Genomic DNA, 20759 nt, shown 5'->3' with positions numbered 1-20759 from the left:
CTCAAACTGTTTCACACACTCATCTCAAACCATCTCACACACTCATCTCAAGCCGACTCATCTCAAACCGTCTCACACACTCATCTCAAACCGTCTCACACACTCATCTCAAACTGTCTCACACACTCATTTCAAATTGTCACACACTCATCTAACAGCATCCCACACACTCAACTCACACTAGTTCAGCAATCCCAAACCTTCCCAATCATGGTGTGATACCACAATGCTCACTGAATCCTCTGTATCTCCTCTCCCCTCTCCTCTCAAACATTGTGTGGCTCCCATGTAGCTTGACTACAAGAGGAAGTATGAAGCCGCTAAATGGAAGTGGCACTGGACCATGGACAGGCCAGACTTTATTCACGCCTTGAAGACTTCTTTCCAGCAGAGCGATGTACGTACCACATATTTTTATTATTATTATTATTATTATTAGGTAGCAGTATTCATTAGCATATTGAGTGAGGCTGCCCATCCCCACAGGTTGAGTACAAGTATGACAGGGAGATGCTGAAGGGCTGCAAGCTCTCTGTGCCAGAAGACAAGATCCTGGCCCTGTGCAAGAAGAACACTCAGCTGACCAGCATCGTGAGCACCATCCCGTAGAGCACACCACCACCGTTCAGCTCAATTTCACAAACACAAGAACCCCACAAATGTGCATCATATGCAGAAATATATTGAAATAATGTGTTTAAAAGTATGTAAAGTATTCATATTTTGTAGGTATGTTCATTTTTGTTTGTAAATATTTTTCTATTCATTTTTTTCACTGCAGTATGCGTGTTAAGTGTACACTCTATAAGCTAGTAAGTTTAACAGACAAACAAAAGTAAAAATAGCAATATATTATATTTCTGTTATGTAACTGAATAGAATAACACATTGATGTATACACATGAATATATAAATGAGTAATTCTATTCAGATATATAATAGAAATATATACCTGAATAAAATATAGGTATGTATTATATTAATTGTATATAGTATATAGTAACAAAAATACACACACATATTTATACTGTGTGCACATCCAAAATTACCTTTCATTGCATTGACCCTTCTGTCTGTTCCCCCAGCTGAAATATAAGGAGAAGTTTGAGAAAGCAAAGGGACAGTGCATACCAGTGCCGGACACTCCCCAGATCCTCCACGCTAAATCCGTATCCTCCCTGTCCTCTGAGGTAAGGAGGAAATGCTCCCATAGTTCCATCACATAACTCAATAATGTAATAATGTAAGTGTTGTGATGACCAAAATTATTTGCCTCCCTTTTGGCATTAGGAGGGCATATGAAACAATAATTTATTTGACCAAAAATGCCTCTATCCGCACATTAACTGCTATAGTTAATACTGGTGACTTTTGATTGAATATAATTATGCAATCATCAGTATACAATCAGGATTAGTATGGGACTATACCAGAGGTGCTCAACTTTGGTCATGGAGGGACAGTCTGCATACTGGTTTTTGTTCCAACCAATTCCCATAGTTTTAATTTTCTGACAGCTCTGTAAACTATGCTGGTTTGCACTTGCACAGTAAAATCTTGAGGATACACTTCCAGTCTGTGGCTGTACCTGGTACTTAAACAAATGTCAGATCAAGATATAATTAAGCTAATTAAATAATTAAGAGCCGAAGTTGGCACAATATCCTGGAACTGACTAGCCCTTGTTGTACACAATTGGACTATACAGTACTAATGAGTTTGACAGCGCACTGCAGTCGGTACTGAGGCAGTTTGGTCTTGATTTTGATCTACATCCGGAAAATATGGAAAGTCTCCAAAAAATCCCGTGCTAGTCTCCAACTTGAAGTCACACTGCAATTGACCCGCAGTGTTTGTATAATCCGGGTTGTGTTTGTACATGTTCGTAACAAGGGGCCATAAATGACTTCCCCTCTCTCACTTCTCCCTCTCCAGACGAAATACAAACAGGCTAGTAAAAAAGATCGCCAGCGTGGATCCTTCACCACCCTGCCCCAGACGCGTGAAACTGCCCATAGCAAGGCAGTGACCAAGATTGTGAGCAGGGTGAGTCCACGCATGAAATCCTATCCAAACACAACAGTTCTCACAATGTCCTGCCTAAAGAGAGGGTAGACCCTGGATTTAATTTCCCTCACTGAAAGAGGGGTATTTACAAATATCCTTTTGTTTGTTTTGTCTGGTCTTTTTTTCACAAACCCTGTCTGTTCCATCTCCACAGAATGTGTATAAGGAGAAATTTGAGAAGGAGAAAGGCAAGTCCAAGTACAACAGCATGCTGGCCCCACCAGACGTCAAGCACGCCATGAACGTCATGAAGAACCAGAGCAACGTGAGCAGCCTTCTAACCTCCTCTGCTTCCCGACAGATTAGACAGCCAATAAAATGGCTTTTTCCAACAACGTCTGAGAGCACAGCTTCTGTCAGGAAGAGGCATAAATGTACTTTTTTTTTTTGCATTGCGACCCAAGTAGGAACATAGGGTGACACCCCCGTCTCTGTTATTGCCCTGCCTTGTTATTTGGGTTATTCAGGATTGACTTTGTGGTCCTTTATTGGAGATATATGAACTTGCAGGTACAGACAGAGCTGCTAAGTTTGACCCTTCCCATTCTGCTGCAGGTGGCCTACAAGAAGGATGCTAAGACCAAGCTGCACTACACCCCCGTGGCCGACCGTCCTGACATCAAGAGGGCCACCCACACGGCCAAGCTTGTCAGTGAGGTGAGCGCGCCTGAGCCACGTCCATGGCTTTCAGTCAGCGCAGTCAGAACATCATTACCCAGAAGGCCACACCATGTGCTGTTAGCTGTGCTGGGAAATGGTTCTGGGTAACGGTGCAATGTGTCCCTGGCAGATTGGCTATCGTGAAAAGGCCCGCATGGAAGCACACCGTGGTGGATCCCTGAAGGAACGCCCCGACATCACCCTGGCAACCAAGGTGTCCAAGCTGAACAGTGAGGTATGGTCTTCACCAACACCCCCCAAACTCAGACAGAGCTGCTGGGTCAAGCTGATCATTGTGTGTTTGTGCTGTTTGGTCCCTCAGTGAACATTTACTTCTGTACTAGTGACACGAAGATGTCTGTTCACTCGCCACAAGTTCTCCTCAGACCACATCTCATGCTGATACCTCCTCCTTGCCTCTTGTATGTCCCACTTTGTCCGCCTCCACTGTGGAAATCATCTTTCTAGTACTATGCTGTGCTGTAGCCTTAGAATGCAAAAGCAGGAATTTGAAAATGGTCTGACCACAAAGTCACAACAAAGTGTCCGTCATTCAACAAAACTACTTTTCACTGACAGGAGCCTTCCAGTCACCCCATCTCAAAACAGAGAGTGAAATTGACTTTATTGAGATATGGTATCAGGTTAATCGGGAGGGTTTAATTTAATTATATATGCCCTTAAAAAGTTTAAGAGCCCGATTTACTAAGACCTTTAGTACGGTCTTAGTAAATTTAGTACAATAACATGACCAATATTTGTTTTGCATCATTCATTTGTTGTGTTATTAGTTTTGCCTGTGCTAAAAGATTTTGCATATGCTAAAGGCCTTAGTAAATCAGGCCCTAAGTGCGTTAAGTACTGACTGTATCCGGCCCCCGGTGTTGACGTTCAGTGATGTCAGTGCTTTGATGTCTCCAGCTCTTCTTTTGTTGTATCCTGCCCTGTCCAAGTGCTTGTCCTGTCAATCACCCCCCCCCCCTTGCCCCACCCTCTCTTACCCCACTCGTCTCACTGCAATTTGTAGGTTGGAGGGGAGCCATCCCTCCACGGAGTCGCCTCCATTGACACCCCCCAGATGCGCCACATTAAGAAAGTGACTGCCTTGACTAGTAATGTAAGGACCCCCGGAAACCCGGGGGAACGGACCACACCTTCTTGTCCTGCCCCTGCATCTTCCTGTCTCCCACTGACCGATTTCCAATTTTCTGGATGTCCTTGTGGCAGGCCCTGCTGCGTTAAAGCAGGGAGATTTCTTTCTTCTAGTTTGTTTTTGGTTCATGTCATTTATTTTTTAGATGATATCTTTCCCTGTCCCTATAGTAGGTTCTTTTCCCTGCTATATTTCAGTTCTGATTGTGCTCTTGGACGTTTTCTCCTTTCCGCATGCTTCTCTCCTTCTGGCTTGTTTTCTCCTCCTTTCATTCACTGCACCTCAACTTTCATTCACAGTGTGACCGACAGCCAATGTGTTTATCAATGTGACACAAACCCATTCACTGTCTTTGGTCTTTGTGTGTGTTATACGTGTTATGGCAGCGGTGCCTGTCTGGGAGGTGTGTGGTCCTTCTCAGGTCAAGCAGCAATGTGTGGTCCATTTTATATCAGGCAGAGAAGTATGGTGAATGTGTTATTGCATCCCTCCATCTCCTCTACACCAAGAGGTCTGTGCAAATGTGCTGTTAATTGGGCTAACTGAACGATTAGCAAACCAATTATTGAATAGAAGCCATGGTATGCCTGTGGTATAATGAGATGCTATCTCCATGCACTAATCCTGGATAAGTATCCTCCTTCTACACATTATTGTTAGAACAGAGTATAGGGATAGAAATAAAGCTGGTTTATAGAGGTAGAAAGATTATTAACTATACGGTGTACAGAAAATTCAATCAAATACATTTGTGTCACTCCAGCAGTAGGTGGCAGCATTGTTTCTTTTTGAAGAGTTATATTTTTTTGATGAATTACTGCATCAAAGGTAATTTAAAGATCTTTAAAAGTCTATAAATTTGGGAAAAAAATGTTAGCAGAAATGAAAAAAATATAAATGGGACAATAAGCCCATAACACATTAGCATTCATTTAATTTGACTGTTGGAGTCCACAAGCTGCTTTTGGTGCAGATATCCTACGCCATTCAAACACTCCTCTTGGTGCAGATGTGATACTGTACACTCTCATCACCCAAATTCCTGCACTGACACTGGTTTTTCTACAGAAACTCTGGAATGGAGATATTTTTGTTCCCTTTCCCATATATATCTTGTATATATGAGGTTTATGTTGTCGTGTTGTATTTTGTCTGTATTGACTCAGAATGCCTTTTTCGGAGTACTGTAGTGCATACATTAATACAAATTTATGAGAAAATATATGTAAATCATCTCACATTTGAAAACTGTCACTGTACAGTACTAGCCCTAGAAGGCAAGCTGCAGTCCCCAACTGTCCCACAATAAGTGACTTTCCACAACTGGCTGAATAGAGTGAATATAAGAGTATTGTAGTGTCTCTCCATGTGTCTGTTATGGTGGAATCTCACTTATCATATTGTATAATTTCCTTCTAATTAATCTCTTTCCCCATTTCTAAATTGCATTTTGTTATCTAGGACTAATTGAGCACTGCAGTTCCCCCGGGACCTGCCTGTAGGCCTGTATGTGGATGAGAGTAACACTGATCGTGTGTCCGTTACAGCTGAAGTACAAGGAGAAGTTTGACAAAGAGATGAAGGGAAAGAGGCCGCAGTATGACCTGAAGAGCAGTATGGTGTATGAGACCATGAAGGGGGCTAACGTTCTAGCAAGTGAGGTGAGAGTCGCTGCTATCCTGAGTTAAGGTGTGTGTGTGTGCGTGTGCGTGTGCGTGTGTGTGTGTGTGTGTGTGTGTGTGTAGATAAGAGTGTCTGCCACTGTAAGTGATTGCAATTGTAAAATGTTTGTCTCAAAGGTGAAGTACATGTACTTTTGTCTCGTATTCATCTTTTGATCTCAAATAAAATGTCTTAAATATACAATATGACTGCAGGGCGCTGTGCAAAGGTGATGTGTGTGTTTCTCACAGTTGAAGTATAAGGTTGAGATGTGTGTGTTTCTCACAGTTGAAGTATAAGGTTGAGATATGTGTGTTTCTCCACAGTTGAAATATAAGGTTGAGATATGTGTTTATTTCACAGGTGATATATAAGGGTGATCTGAAGAAGATGCACAAGCCGGTAACGGATATGGCTGAGTCCCTGTCTATGCAGCACAACCTGAGCACCAGCAAGCTGTCTAGTGATGTAAGCCACCAGTTAAACCAAATCCCCATTCCCATCAGCCCCTGGAGCTCTCCTACACCCAATAATATTCCACAGTCCATTAGATTAATGTCCTTCCATCTATTCTACTAATATTCCACTACATATTAATATCCAACAACCTATTAGATTAATAGCCCACAATATATTCTCTCATCTATTTTATCTCATTCTTACATGGATATATTTGGCTGTCATTCGACAATGTCATGTCAAAGAACGATTCACTTGCTATAATATTTAATCTTTAATATTTATAGGGCCAGTTTCGCTGACACAGATAAAATTAGTCTTTGACTAATTGACTTTTGAATGGAGATGATTAGACAAAATAGGTATGATTTGGCATTGAAGGAGCTTATCTGAGGACATTATTCATTTTCAGGGGTATTGCACCCATTTTATAGTGATTTACTTGTGGTATAGTCTGTTGAACAGTTGTTACATGGCCAAGAAAGTACATATGACTGTTCATAATTCCATTGTAAAATTTCATTTGAATTTAATTACCCTTTAAAATAGTATCATGTGAAAATGTTTATTAGACATGTTGTTTGGCACTGCTCCATTTTAAAGAAACAGTAAAAAAAATGTTTGCATCACACACATTATTACACGTGGATACATTTATATAGAGATTTACAATTTAAAGTGCCAATGACAATGTGTTTTTACAGATGGAAGATGATCCCCCTAGAATAATAATTTCATGAAAACAAACACAAACGTGACAAACCTCTCACCGTTTAAATACAGGCCTGGGGAACAGGACCTATATTCACAAAGCATCTCAGAGTAGTAGTGCTGATTTAGAATCATTTTTCCTTTTAGCTCAAAATGGAAAGGGTCTGGATACACACACGGGGAAACTAAAGCCTGAATATTATTTAGGAGAGGTCTGGGACGTGTCGTCTAGTCACTGTCATAGTGAAAAACTATAGCTGCACAAAATTAGAGATATAGTCATCTTAGAAGAGAGAACAGCCTTGAGTTTGCAGAAGTATGAATACCATTAATACTGACTGGGTCAAAGACCTCAGTATAAACCTTAGACTTGAACACATTCAGAGCTGATATGGCTGGGGGATTCTGGGAAGGCTGCCCTGAGGTGATGTGTGGCTTTGTACGTTGTTGTAATTGCAGGTGAAGTATAAGGAGAGGTATGTGAAGGAGAGGGGCAAGGCCATGCTGGACTTTGAGACACCCACCTATGTGTCGGCCAAGGAGGCCCAGCATATGCAAAGCGAGGTAGGAGGGCTTCCGGTTGGGTGGGAGGGGGAGGACTTGTCACACTTCCTTACAACAGGCTAAGCCCCTTGCTCTGTTTAATCTAAGGCTTGGATCCAATAAGAAAAAAGGTTAATATAAGATTCCTACCTCTATAGAATTTAGAAGCCTTGTCCTGTAGAGCCTTGCGGTGAGTTCTTTTCTCTTGCAATTGTCCTGGAATGAAAAGGTGCCAATGAACCACTGCAATGCATTCACAAGATGGGGCACTTTTACTGTCATGATAAGAAAGCAGCACCCCGAGCCAGACTGGGGTGGGTCGTTTCCCATTGTGTTTGGCGCAGTGTGGTGTCAGGATGGAGAACTTGGTGAATTATTCCCTAATACCAGAACAAGAAGGTACTGTGCTGATGGTCCCGTGAATTAAAAATCTTCTTTGACACATTAAGAAACATCTGGTCACATGACGCCTGTATCACTTTCACCAACAGTGTCCGGCACAGGCACATACAGTCCATACAGAACGCCCAACCTTCACACAAACCACAGTCTCCGCTCAGCCCCAGGAAGAACATCAGAATGACGCTGCTTTTTAAGTCACAGTCACAGAATGAGCAAACTATTTTATCCATGAATAACAGAATGTCTGTGTTGGTTTACCTCAGATTTGCAGAAAAACTATGCTGTTTCTTCTCAGACTTACAGAACAGTTGTGCCATTACCCAAGTATAAGACCATGTTGTTTTACATCTGAGTTAGAAATTGCCCTTGCTGCTTTACCTCAGTTACACACGTTTAAGGTGATGGGGTGACTATTCTGAGGTATCCACGTGTTTTTCAGGTGGATTTTATGTTCCTGTCTTTTGTAAGCAGGGCTTTGAGGAGCCTGTTAAAGACAGCATTCTCTCACAATGAGAATCTGCAGCACAGTGTCTGGTGAGGTGTCTACTGTGTATCCTGGATTTGCTCTACCTCCCACTTCCTATAACGCCACTATCCCCGTAATCCAATGAATGCTGTTAGTTTCTCCATTTCACCCTGTTTAGGTGCAGCCATCATGCATGATTCACTCTCCTGAGAAACTTCTCTAAATAATTCACCCTTCCACTTTTCAAAACGCGTTCATCGATATGATTTATCTGGCCTCAACATCTCTTTCCTGTCCACTAGCCTCTTCAACACCTCTTTTTCCAAACCACACAGCTGTTAAGTGTAGGGATAAGTGGATCAATCAGCAGAACTGAAAGGGACACACAGCAGCTACAGCCACATAGTAACTATAGACCTACTGCAGCTACTGACACAATCTACAGTATGTAGAACCATTGCAGCTACGACACTTCAACCAATTCACTATGACTGATGACTGATTGGATCCTGTCACTGTTGATTTTGTGTAGAATGTGTGCAATAAGCAGGCAATACCAGCCATCCTTTGACTCATTCAGTATTGCTGACACCTTTGTATTATTGTCAGATCAATCTGCAAAACATTTTCTTTACTCTATTAAATGCTTAATGTGTTTCTATCAAGAACAGACAAGTCAGGTGCTACTTTGACTCAACAAAATAATTTGGGAAACACAATAAGTCTATTTACCCCGGGCAACAATGAAGAGAACTAGCCAACGCTGAAGGTACAGGACATCATACAAGGAAGGAATACCACAGGTGGAGCTGCAATCTTCCTCTTTATTCCTAGTCTTTAGTCTTTCCCCCCACTTCTTCAGCCAATAGGGCTGCTCCCTTTTGAGCCACCTCCATTAATGACATCACTAATGTTCACCCCTGTAACTTCCCAGCTCTGTCTCATCATCCTGCCTATAACTTCCTCTCTCCCATGATCCTCTGCAGTACCACAGCTCCAAGTCACATGTTCTAACCTCCCTAATGGTTCACAGAAGTCTCCCTTGTCTAATTCTTAATGGTAGCACCTGTCAAATCTGATAATATGGCATTGGTTTCGATTTTCAGTCACAGATTAATGCTTAACCAGCTTCTGAAATGCAGAAATTTCATCCTTTTCCCCAGATGTACTGTACTCTTTAATGAATTTGCAGTATGAAATATAAAGCATAGTGAGGAATGTGCAGAAGACAGGTGTAAACGTCTGTGGGGTTTTTGCAGAAAGAGTACAAGAAGGCACTTGAACTGGAGATCAAGGGCAAGGGAATGTTGGCTTTGGCGACGGACACTCCAGACTTGCTGAGGGCAAGAAATGCTACAGACATCCTCAGTCAGGTGTGTGCCTGCCCTCTGCAGTACCCTTCCTGTGTATCACTGTGAATATTCTCCACAAGTTTTACATAGACTACATAGGAAGGCACACTAAAATTAAGACCGAATAACTACACATTGTTAAACTGTGAAAAGGCCTGGCATAGCATGCATGACTGGTCCTGCGCAACTGTTAATACTCCACAAACATCTCCAAACCAAAATCAGAAAAATAGTACAAACCTATATTTTTAAAAGGTTATTTTTCTCCACCAAGCCCCTCGTAATTACTTTCTTAGAAGGAGTCAAGCCTTCCAGGAAAAGGTTTCTTGTGAAAAAGTATTTGAATTTGGGTGTCCTCCCCAAAAAGGAGCAGTCCTTGGTACGTGGGCACAATAGCACACCGTAATGAGCAAAATGAAAATACACAACAGGGCACATTATGCATAAAATATGTATTACATTTTTTGATGTAAATAGTTAGACTGCAATGGTGTCCTGTTCCTGAACCCCGGTCTCTGTTCCCTAGACAAAGTACAAGCAGACGGCTGTGCAGGAACGTGCAAGCTACACCTCCGTCATCGACACCCCGGATATCATCCACGCCCAGCAGATGAAGAAAATCGTCAGCCAGGTGAGGGGGTCAGAGGTCATGGCAGAAAGGGGCGCATTTCCTACACGTAGCACAAGTATGCTTTAAAAACATTCACTCTCCTTTTCCAAAGTAACTGCAGAGTTTACATCTATGGTTTACACAGTATTTATGTTAACTTATGATCAGTGAAGAACAACTTTTGTCTTTTACAAACACACGTAGGAACGGCCAGTTGGTGTAGCCAAACTGCCAGTTCAAAGAGGACTGGCCAATAGAGACACATCACCTATACCTCTGCAAATGAAAATAGTTTAAATATTTTTTGTTTGAAATTCATATTTTTTGCTATCTAATATTTGTCTCAAAACTTTTGAGGTATATTTTTGCTTTCAATAAAATATTTTTATTTCAGTGTGGTTTGCTTGCACAATAAAGACACAAACGTACTGTAACTCCACAGGGTAGCAGGCTAAATATGGTTGAACCATAAACATCTACCTCCAAAATAAAATATCAATAACTCAAGGTCTAAAATAATAAAACTGAAAATAAGCTAACAAAAAAAAACTCATAGAATGGCCCAAACAAATAGACCCCGTGGTTCAATGACTCCCATCCCTGTTCCCAACCCTGGAGATCTACCCTCCTGTAGATTTTCACTCCAGCCCTAAGAAAGCACACCTCATTCAACAGTTATAGATCTTATTGAGCTGCTAATTAGTAGAATCAGGTGTGCCAGATGAGAAAGCAATTGGATAGTTGATCTCTAGGAGCAGGGTTGGGAACCACTGCTGTGGTCTAAATCTGGTCTGGATTAGGCCTTTGTTTGACGCAGAGTCTGTTTCTGTGACTCACAGAAAAAGTACAAGGAGGAGGCTGAGAAGACCATGTCCCACTATGTTCCAGTTCTGGATACTCCAGAGATGCTGAGGGTCCGTGAGAACCAGAGGAACTTCAGCACTGTAAGTGCCAGGAAAGGGAGAAATGGGGTGCAACCATCTGTGCAGTCCTGTTTTTGGGAGATGCAGGGCGGAACCATAGGCCTGGTTCTCTTTTGGTGTGCACTTTTTACATTACTATACACTTCAGAGAAATCTTCTCTTTATTATATATTTTTACTGTTCCAGCAGCCAGCACTACACTGCAGTGTTATCCTTTTCCATCCTGTGCCCTCCTTTTCACGCCATAGAAGCACCTTCTCCAGATGTACCTTCACAGTCAGATTCTGCCTATCTATCCCATAGTTCCCATAATGCATATATTTTTCTTTGAAGCGTAAACTGAGGAAATAAATAAAATTATATGTGACGGAAAACAGGGACCATTAGTGGAATCTCGACTGTGCAGTCCTCACATCCCAACGATTGACCAAACCCAACCCTTTACCATTAAAAAAAAAACATTTTCCCCATTGTTTTTTTAACAAATCAACACTTTTTAATCCCCCGCTTGATTGTTTTCTTATGTATTTCAGTTTCATTGATGTTACAGTATAACACAGATGTTTAGATGTAGGTGCCGGGCAGGGTGCACTTTTTTGGAACACTCAAACATCCTAATTATGTAGAAGAAGCCTAGATATGCAAACTGTGTGTGTGCACCCTGCCCCCCCACCCCCCATAGTTTCTCACAGCCTCTGGGGGTGTTCTCCTTCTGTCCCATAGGTGTTTTATAAGGACGTTTCTGCCAGGGGCACCCCTGTGGTGTTCACTCCAGAGATGGAGAGGGTCAAGCGCATCCAGGAACACATTAGCTCGGTATACCACTTAAGTGTGCCTACACAAATAACCTGTCTAACTCCCTCTTCTGGTGGTTTATTAGGGCTGTATTAACAATTAAAATCTTCTGCTGTATGTAATACCACCGGCTGTGATGTGGACTGTATATCATCACTAACTCCCTGTACCCCTTCTTTGTTCTTCCCTTCCTGGGTGAGACATCCCCTCAGTTCTTCTCTCTGAAGCACTTTATTTGTGTTTCCAACTGCCAGTTGGATTGATTAGTGCGTTATTAATAGCATTCATGTTATTAGTGGTAAATAATGTAAAGTCACAAAAAAAAGAAAAACTTTTTTTTTCATATAAATTTTAACTGTCTGGCAAATGATATGGTTTATCATCATCATAAATTTTGGAATTTACCTTTACAAAAGGTGAGTTATATACAGGTAACATATCCACCAACCCTCTCTATATTTTTACTTTTTGTGCTATTTTGTCTAACCACATCATTTTTCAGCAACTTTGCGGTCTGTAGTCTCTGTTATTTATAATAAATTAGTAGTTCAGTGGTGTTTAGATACAAATGTCAAAAACACAAAAACTCCTGCAAGAAATTTTTCATCATTGCTGTTGATCCATGGTAGCATGGTGGAAGGTCAATGGTAATTTGCGCTAAATGTTCTGGTGGGAATGTGTTTTTGGCAAATCTGTGTCTGAATTATGTTGCAGTGTTTCAGTATCCCTGGTCCTATTTTGTACGATAGTATATTTTTTTAATGTCCCCGCAGGCAACAGTAGTCTCATAGAAGCCAAAAGAGGCTAGCTTCTTCCAAAATTTGCCGAGAGAGAGGAAAAAAAAAACTTTTTAAAGAGAATATGTTTGTTCTTATCTCCATTTGAGCGTTTACTTTGTTTTGTTTTTTTGGCTTGTGAATGCTCCTTCAGATTCACTAGTGATAGCTGCGAAACAGACCCCTCCTTCTCAGTACATGTTGCCGTCTGTCCATAGAGAGTACTGCTTTCCTGTTCTTGCAGTGGAAGCCAGGAGCATTTGGCATCCCTTGATTAAAAAAAAAAAGAAAAGATATATAACCAATCAGAGATAACTAGAGCTGTGTGAAGCTCGACTATAATGGTCAACCTGCCTGAAAAAACCTCAAGGGAAGCCAAGTTGAACTTGGCTTTTCACCAGTGAAATTCGTCTTTAATAACAAATGTCAATGCCCGCGACAGTGTTAGTGCTCTTTCCATGGTCCCGACAACGGTTTTCTGCTTTCTTGGCCAGCGCAATGGGATGTTGTTTTACTTGCCCAAAAAATTGGTTTGTTAGATGAGATTCATAAATTGAGTAATCTGGCAGTGAAATTAGTTACCTAGCTACTTCGCCAACATTTACCTTCTATTATATGCTTTTACTGCAAGTCGTGTACAATTGGTACATGCAGGGTCTTAATTTACCTTGCTTTGGATTATTTTACAGTCTCATAGGCCATTTGTTATATGCTAGGTTTTCTTCATGTTTTGGTCCCACCAGAGCCTCTTCTGGTCATAACTGTGATCAATATAGAACAGTGGGTGTAACGATACGATAACTAGACAACTACTCATTAGCGACATTGGCTTGTCGCTCTTGACAATGCGAGTCTGCATGCTCAGTCGCATATCATTTATGTTTTTTGTTTTTTTTTGCTGGCCTGGCTTGTCCGGCAGTTCTGTCAATGCAAAGCTACTGCCCTTTAGCAATTTTTTCCCCATTTTGTGTTTTTTTTTTTTACAAAAAATCTATGTGTTTTTTTATCTCCATCTTGTATGCTTTCCGTTGTATTTTAGTTTCATTGATGTTATAACACAGATGTTCAGATGTAGGTGCTGTGGCAGGGTGCACTGCATTGGAACGCTCAAACATCCTAATTATGCAAAAGAAGCCTGGATGTGCGGACCATGTGTGTGCACCCCGCCCCCCACCCCCCATAGTTTCTCACAGCCTCTGGGGGTGTTCTCCTTCTGTCCCATAGGTGTTTTATAAGGACGCTTCTGCCAGGGGCACCTCTGTGGTGTTCACTCCAGAGATGGAGAGGGTCAAGCGCATCCAGAGGCACATTAGCTCGGTATACCACTTAAGTGTGCCTACACAAATAACCTGTCTAACTCCCTCTTCTGGTGGTTTATTAGGGCTGTATTAACGATTAAAATCTGTTATATTTATGTGCTGTATTTAATACAACCGGCTGTGATGTGAGGTGTTCATCATCACTAACTCATGTCCCTGTACCGCTTTAGTTGGAGTAATTAGTGTCATTATTAATGTTTGTGATGTTTGTAGTAAACAATGTAACGTGAAGTCATGAAGAAAAAAAAAGAAGAAACACATTAAATATAAATTTTGACTGTCTGGCAAATAATACTATAGTTTATCATCATCATAAATGTTGGAATTTATCCTAACAAAAGGTGAGTTATATACAAGAAACATATCCACCAACCCTCACTGAATGTATATATTTTTACTTTTTTATGTTCTTTTTTCTAATCACATCATTTTTCAACAATATGACTTTTTTTTTTTTAACTTTTTGTAATGTAGAACACTTTGTGGTCTGTAGCTCCTTTTATTAAAAATAAATTAGTAGTATAGTGGTGTTTAGGTATCAATGTCAAAAACACAAAAACTTCTGCAAGGAATTTTTTTTATTATTGCTGTTGACCCATGGTAGTGTGGTGTGAAGAGCAATGAGAATTCACACTAAATATTCTGGTGGAAATGTCTTCTTAGCACATCTCTGTTTCTGTATTATGTGGCAGTGTGTCAGTGTTCCTGCTCAAAATTCCTGCTTTTGTTTTTTTGCACAGTTGTATATTTTTACTGTCCCAGCCATTAGCACTACACTCCATAGTATTACCCTTTTCCATCCTGTGCTCTTCCTTTCACCTCTTGGAAGCACCCTCTCCAGATGTACCTTCATAGTCAGTATCTGCCTACATAATCCCATAATAAATTTAAATCTGGTTTTCTTTGAAATGTAAACTGAGGAAATACGTAAAATTCTATCTATGTCATTGAAAATAGGAAGCATTAATGGAATCTCGACTGTGCAGTCCTCACATCCCAATGATTGACAAAACCCAATCCTTTAGCATTAAAAAGTATTTTTCCATTGTGTTTTTAATATCAAATTGATGCTTTTTGATCCACCTCTCAAGTGCATTTCAGTTCCATTGATCGTATATCACAGGTGTTCAGGTGTAGGTGCTGTGGCTGGGTGCACTGCTTTGGAACGCTCATCTTGGTTATGCAGAAGAAGCCTGGATGTGCAGAGCATCTGTGTGGGTGTGGACTGCCCCCCATAGTTTCTCACGGCCTCTGGGGGGTGTTCTCCTTCTGTCCCATAGGTGTTGTATAAGGACGCTTCTGCCAAGGGCACCCCCGTGGTGTTCACTCCAGAGATGGAGAGGGTCAAGCGGACCCAGGAGAACATTAGCTCGGTATACCACTGAATTGTCTTTGTGCGCATAACTTGTCTAACTCCCTCTTCTGGTGGATTATTAGAGTTGCTTTAATGATTAAAGTCTTCTGCTGTCTTCTGCTTTAATTCCACCGGCTTTGGTGTCAAGTGTACATCACCACTAACTCAGTCCCTGTATCCTTCTGTTCTTCCCTTCCTGAGTGAACCATCCCCCTAATTCATCCCTCTGAGGCACTAATACAGTCCATCCTCTGCTGAGGCATACGTCTGTGTTGCACCATCATTTTGGCTTCTTCTCCATGTGGCTTATCTTGGCAATTGCCACGCAGCCATGTCTTCCCTCACCATGCATATTCTGCGTCGTCGTCCCCCCCCCCTCCCCCACCCCGCCCGACAGGTGCTGTATTCAGACAGCTTCCGTAAGCAAGTCCAGGGGAAGGCTTCCTTTGTCCTGGATACGCCCGAGATGAGGCGTGTGAAGGATTCCCAGCGCATAATCTCTGGAGTAAGCCTTGAGTCTCTACACCCTACTGTTTAAATAGGGGGGGTATAGTGAGGAACGAGAGGGGAGGGTGGAGAGGGGAGGGTAGGTGTATTTGGTTAGTGTCCATGAAGCATAATCGGTTCTATGGGCTCTATGGGAACACAAAGTATACAGTGAACACTTATTTCCCATGCTTTATTTCCAGAGACAGTTAGCAGGTATATTGGATATGTTTGAGGTATATTGTTAACACGTTGGCTGACCAGAGGCCTGCATTTTCCCTTAACTTTGACATACAAATTCAAATAATTTCCGTCACCAACACAGTTTAGCAGCTTAATTTTGTTGGTTTTGCGTCAAAATCTAAGACTCTTGGTTCTGGGTCTGTCCGGCAGGTGAAGTACCACCAGGAATTTGAAAAGACCAAAGGCAGCTTCACCCCAGTGGTGTCTGATCTTGTGACTGAGCGCGTTAAGAAGAACACACAGGACTTCAGCGACATCAACTACCGCGGCATCCAGAGGCGTGTGGTAGAGATGGAGAGGAGAAGGACCATAGAGCACGACCAGGAGACCACCACAGGTCAGCTCATCCACACACCCCGACCGCAGCAGTACCAAACTAATATCATCCAAACAGTTCACCCACATGCCCTGATCCCAGTGTGACCGGGCTGGTATCCAATCAGCTCACACACCCTGATTGCAGTAGTCCTGATGCCATCCACTCAGTTTGCCCACACACCGTGACACCAGTAGGACTGGGCTGATAGCTGGTCTGAGTTCAATATCTCCCCCCCCCCCCCTTCCTGTAGTAGAGGTCAGCAACTCCTCTCCTTTCCTACAGCAGAGCTTAGTAATTCCTCCCCCTTCCTGTAGTAGAGATCTGTAACTCTTCTGCCTTCCTGTGGCAAGGAAGATAAGCAACGTCTCCTCTCCTCCCTCACAGACCTGCGTGTGTGGCGCACTAACCCTGGCTCTGTCTTTGACTACGACCCTGCTGAGGACAACATCCAGTCCAGGAGTCTGCACATGATGTCAGGTAGGAGCACGGCTCTGATGACCACCAGGGGGACTGTTAACTGCCCAGCAGTGTGGGCCCTGCAGCTGTAGACAGTGTGTGACTGTCTGACAGCATGACCATGTGACTGAACTGATCGCGTGGTCATATGACCGTGCTGATTGGGTGACTGTGTCCTACAGTCCAGGTGCAGCGCCGCAGCAAGGAGCACTCCCGCTCCACCAGTGCCATGAGCGCTGGGGACGAGAAGTCAGAACTCTCTGAGAATCTGGACCATCGCCTGTCCCTTTACAGTGAGGGCTTCGGCGTCTCCTCCACAGGTAAGCTATACCTACACCTGTAAATGAGCAATAACACCAACTCCAGAACATGGAGAAGCTTAACATAGGGAGGTAAGAAACCAATAACATACCTCTGGAGAAGTTTAACGAATTAGACTGTTCATTTACCTGAAAACAAATTTTACAAGGAAAGGGAAATATGTCAGGTTTAGCTCTAAAGCAGAGCACCTGTGTGCTCAATGAAGTAATGATGTGTATATCTCCTCCCCAAGGCTACACACAGACCAAGACTGTGGAGCTGCAGCAGCGCTCCTCCTCTGTGGCCACCCAGCAGACCGCTGTGTCCTCCGTCCCCTCCCAGCCCTCCACCACCGGGGTGAGCACAGTCTCTTACACAGTCTCCTGCATAATCTGCTGCATACAATCTCTTACACAGTCTCCTGCATAATCTGCTGCATACAATCTCTTGCACTGTGTCCTACTCACACTCCTGTCTCCTACACAACGTCTTACACAGCCATCTACTCACTCCCCTGCAGTCACATAAATAGCACAGCCTCCTGCACAGCCTCTCACACAGAGATGAATTAAGGTGATTTTATGGGTGTCCAGTCTTATTTGAAAAGGGTAGATGTGGGTACAGGTTTTATTGTTTTATCCCACCACTACGACAGTAATTAGATTGTTGTATGTATATATTTGGGTGTCTTCATGCTGAGCTAAAACAAAAACCTGCACCCACCTGCCCTTTTCATATGTGACTGGACAGCCTGATTCTAGGCGGTAGGAACTAAAGGAAAGTCTAAATGGGCTGCATGGCCTATTATTATTATAAGACATTTTACTCCAACCTGAAACTAGGCTTTTGTACAATTGGCCATAGATCAGTTGTTGGTGGGAACAGGCAACAGGGTGAGTATAGAGCCTACATGGTCCTTTACCTTCCAACACATGTCCAAAAACACACAGCAATAAAATACTTGTTGTGGGAGAAAGCCTCTTCATCTCTGAGGTGTCACTTTCTCAAAACAGAGTAAGTGATTTGACTTTTTTACATCCAGTAATGGAGAGCAAATTGTGGAGCCTAAAACAGCCATCCTGTAGAACCCAAACCTCAGCTCACAGACTGCTGCAAGTGAGATTTACACCCTAGGCCCTATAGGAAAGGGACCACATTGGCCCACACTCATCGCAGGGGTGATGCATCGCCAAACCTGTGTCAAAGGTCACAGCGGGGAATTGGCTCTTTTTGACCAAAGCGTCATTGTCTTTTTTCTGGGCAAAAAACTTCCACTGATCAACTGCAGATTTATTGCTCAACATGGAACGGCAAGAGGAACGAGGGCTCCAAACAGCACAAGACAGGCTAGCTTTGTTTTGCAGACGTTTGGAAATAATTTCCTTCTCTTTTGTACCATCTCCCAACACTTTATTTCAGGCCTGTTTACTGTGTTTTTTTAAGAACAAAAGTTTTTAAGAAAAAAATGTTTAATGAGAACAGGCTATTCATCCCATCTTAGCTACACTTGTGACCGAGACAGAATTGACAGCTCTGTCAGGCTTGGCTTCTGAGAACCTCAGGAGCTCTGACTCCATGACAAATCCCACCAGGAACGCAGTGGCCAGCTCTCTCATCAAAATGAAAAAGCTTCTCCACCCCACCCTCCATGGACTCTCACCTCTTTCATCCACTCATCCTTTTCTCCACTCTTATCCCAAGTTTCCTGCCGTCCATCTCTTTATCTCCAATCCCATCTGTCTCCTTTCTCATCCTATCTCTGTCTCTCATACCATTTCTTTCCTTCCTCTCTTGCAGAAAACTGTCCGCGCCATGTATGACTACATGGCCGCAGATAAGGATGAGGTGTCCTTCAAGGATGGTGACGTCATTCTGAATGTGCAATCCATTGATGAGGGCTGGATGTACGGCACTGTGCAACGAACCGGCAAGACAGGCATGCTGCCAGCCAATTATGTGGAGGCCATCTAAAAACAAGTCCTGCCCCTCTCCCCACCCCACCCTCTCCCCCCAGAGTGGGTATGGCACACATCCACAGAGTAAAAAGCTTGCCACTTATAAACCATCTTGGGTAGTTAGTTAAGATGGACTATGTAGATTCATTTAATGGGTAGTGTTTCATGCTGCATTGTAATGTGACAGGACAGTATAGGGATGCCGTGCAGTAAAATATTCCGGCATGTTTATCAAATGCCACTTCGTTAACCTGTTTGTTTTCCTTCCTCCGTGTAGATGATGGGACACTAATGAATAACTAATATATATATATATATATATATATATATATATATATCCCATCTGTTGTAGAATACATACATCCAAACCGAGAAAGTGAGAAAAGGCCTGTAATTTTGTATATGAAACCATTTACAGGCACCACATTCAGTACTGGTGTAATGAAACTGAATTTTAGTTTTCAAACACTTACACACACACACAAAGGGATGGTTTCAACTGCTGTACACAAACTTTTCTATGCTTTCCTTTTGAAAGGAGGACTAATAGAACCAATATCAAACAAAACTCTGAAACAAAAATGAAACATAGCACTGAAAATGAAAACTGAAAATGTGAAAAGAAGACAAAGAGCTGGCAGATCTTGAGAAGTCAAACCAGGGCAGAAAAGTTAAGAGGAGCCTCTTCCCTCCATTGCTGAATGCTGGTCACTAGTGCATGTGTGTTTGGGCCTGGGGGGTAGAAGGAAGCCATGTAACCAGAAGCAGTAGCTAATAAAGCACACTGAGTTGCCGCAGCACTTGATCTCCCATGTCTGATCTATCACTGCTGGCTCTCCTTGTCAATTTTGTACTAACACTTGTGTTCATGTAAAAATCTGATATGGGTGATTCCATTGCTGGAGGGTTGAACCGTGTCAGCGGTTCCCCTAGGTTTTATTTTAGGCTGTTTCAGATGCCCTTGCAGGCAGGAGAGGCAGCGTGCAGTGGACCAGACCCTGTGCAGTGTTACCTTTTTCCTGGTCTGGTTCACTGTTGCACTCCCACCTCCTCCCTGCCAGGGCAGCCTGTCTGTGTTGTCTAACTACGCGACAGAACACCCATACAGTAAAAAATACATAGCTGATATCCATGTAAAGTTCAAGATATCTAGTTAGGCTTAACCTCTTTATCAGCTAAGGATTGTCCAAGTAGCTGCTACGTTAGTCACAGTGGAGTGTAGCTACCTACTTAGTTAAATACATCATAACATTTCACCATTTAACCTTATTCAAAGCAACCAAAATCCCTGCGTATGTCAACAGCAACAAAAGCACAGACTTTGAGTAGTTACCCAGGCTGATTATACAAAGACACGGCTGATAATGCGGTTCAGTCATTTAAGCGGGGTTCCACACAAACATGCAGTGTTCTTGTAATAGGGGAGTACTGGAACTACTTGCATCATCTTAAACACAGCACGTTCCCTGTTGCTAACGTATGCTTTCTCTCTTTCGAGAATAATTTTAGTCGATCATCCATTTAGCTTTACCAAGCTCTGCGACTTCTTTGAAAGTTCCCACAACAAGTCCTGATCCGTTTCAGGATTTTGTGCCAACTTCTGGTCTAAATTAGCCTATTTAATGAGCTCAATCTGACATTTGCACCAGGTACAGCGGTAGACTGCAAGTATCCTAAGAATTATTATGGTCAATTATAGGCGTAAACCAGCGTGCTTTATAGAGCCATTAGGAAACTAAAACTAAGGT

At 42.5% G+C, this 20759-nt stretch overlaps 1 protein-coding gene across 10 annotated transcripts in view; it reads left to right on the top strand.

Moving 5' to 3' along the window:
• Positions 1 to 19837, top strand: part of LOC118214445 (nebulin-like) — a 74872-nt gene extending 55035 nt beyond the window's left edge. For 9 of the 10 annotated variants that reach the window (XM_035394404.1, XM_035394402.1, XM_035394397.1 and 6 more), the window contains 22 exons: positions 293 to 397; positions 487 to 591; positions 1086 to 1190; positions 1936 to 2046; positions 2222 to 2332; positions 2623 to 2724; positions 2858 to 2962; positions 5428 to 5541; positions 5906 to 6010; positions 7172 to 7276; positions 9383 to 9496; positions 10002 to 10106; positions 10925 to 11029; positions 11732 to 11824; positions 13804 to 13896; positions 15179 to 15271; positions 15650 to 15757; positions 16132 to 16318; positions 16685 to 16777; positions 16939 to 17076; positions 17310 to 17413; positions 18854 to 19837. In XM_035394404.1, coding sequence (XP_035250295.1) covers positions 293 to 397; positions 487 to 591; positions 1086 to 1190; positions 1936 to 2046; positions 2222 to 2332; positions 2623 to 2724; positions 2858 to 2962; positions 5428 to 5541; positions 5906 to 6010; positions 7172 to 7276; positions 9383 to 9496; positions 10002 to 10106; positions 10925 to 11029; positions 11732 to 11824; positions 13804 to 13896; positions 15179 to 15271; positions 15650 to 15757; positions 16132 to 16318; positions 16685 to 16777; positions 16939 to 17076; positions 17310 to 17413; positions 18854 to 19027 — 2475 coding nt within the window. In that variant the 3' untranslated portion in view covers positions 19028 to 19837. The remainder of the gene's footprint in view (positions 1 to 292; positions 398 to 486; positions 592 to 1085; positions 1191 to 1935; positions 2047 to 2221; positions 2333 to 2622; positions 2725 to 2857; positions 2963 to 5427; positions 5542 to 5905; positions 6011 to 7171; positions 7277 to 9382; positions 9497 to 10001; positions 10107 to 10924; positions 11030 to 11731; positions 11825 to 13803; positions 13897 to 15178; positions 15272 to 15649; positions 15758 to 16131; positions 16319 to 16684; positions 16778 to 16938; positions 17077 to 17309; positions 17414 to 18853) is intronic. The other variant, XM_035394396.1, reaches the window with a different exon arrangement.
• The last annotated feature ends 922 nt before the right edge of the window (positions 19838 to 20759 follow it).

The sequence above is a fragment of the Anguilla anguilla genome, chromosome 15, assembly GCF_013347855.1.
Source record: "Anguilla anguilla isolate fAngAng1 chromosome 15, fAngAng1.pri, whole genome shotgun sequence".
Lineage (NCBI taxonomy): Eukaryota > Metazoa > Chordata > Actinopteri > Anguilliformes > Anguillidae > Anguilla > Anguilla anguilla.
This window is presented reverse-complemented; position numbering and strand designations above follow the sequence as displayed.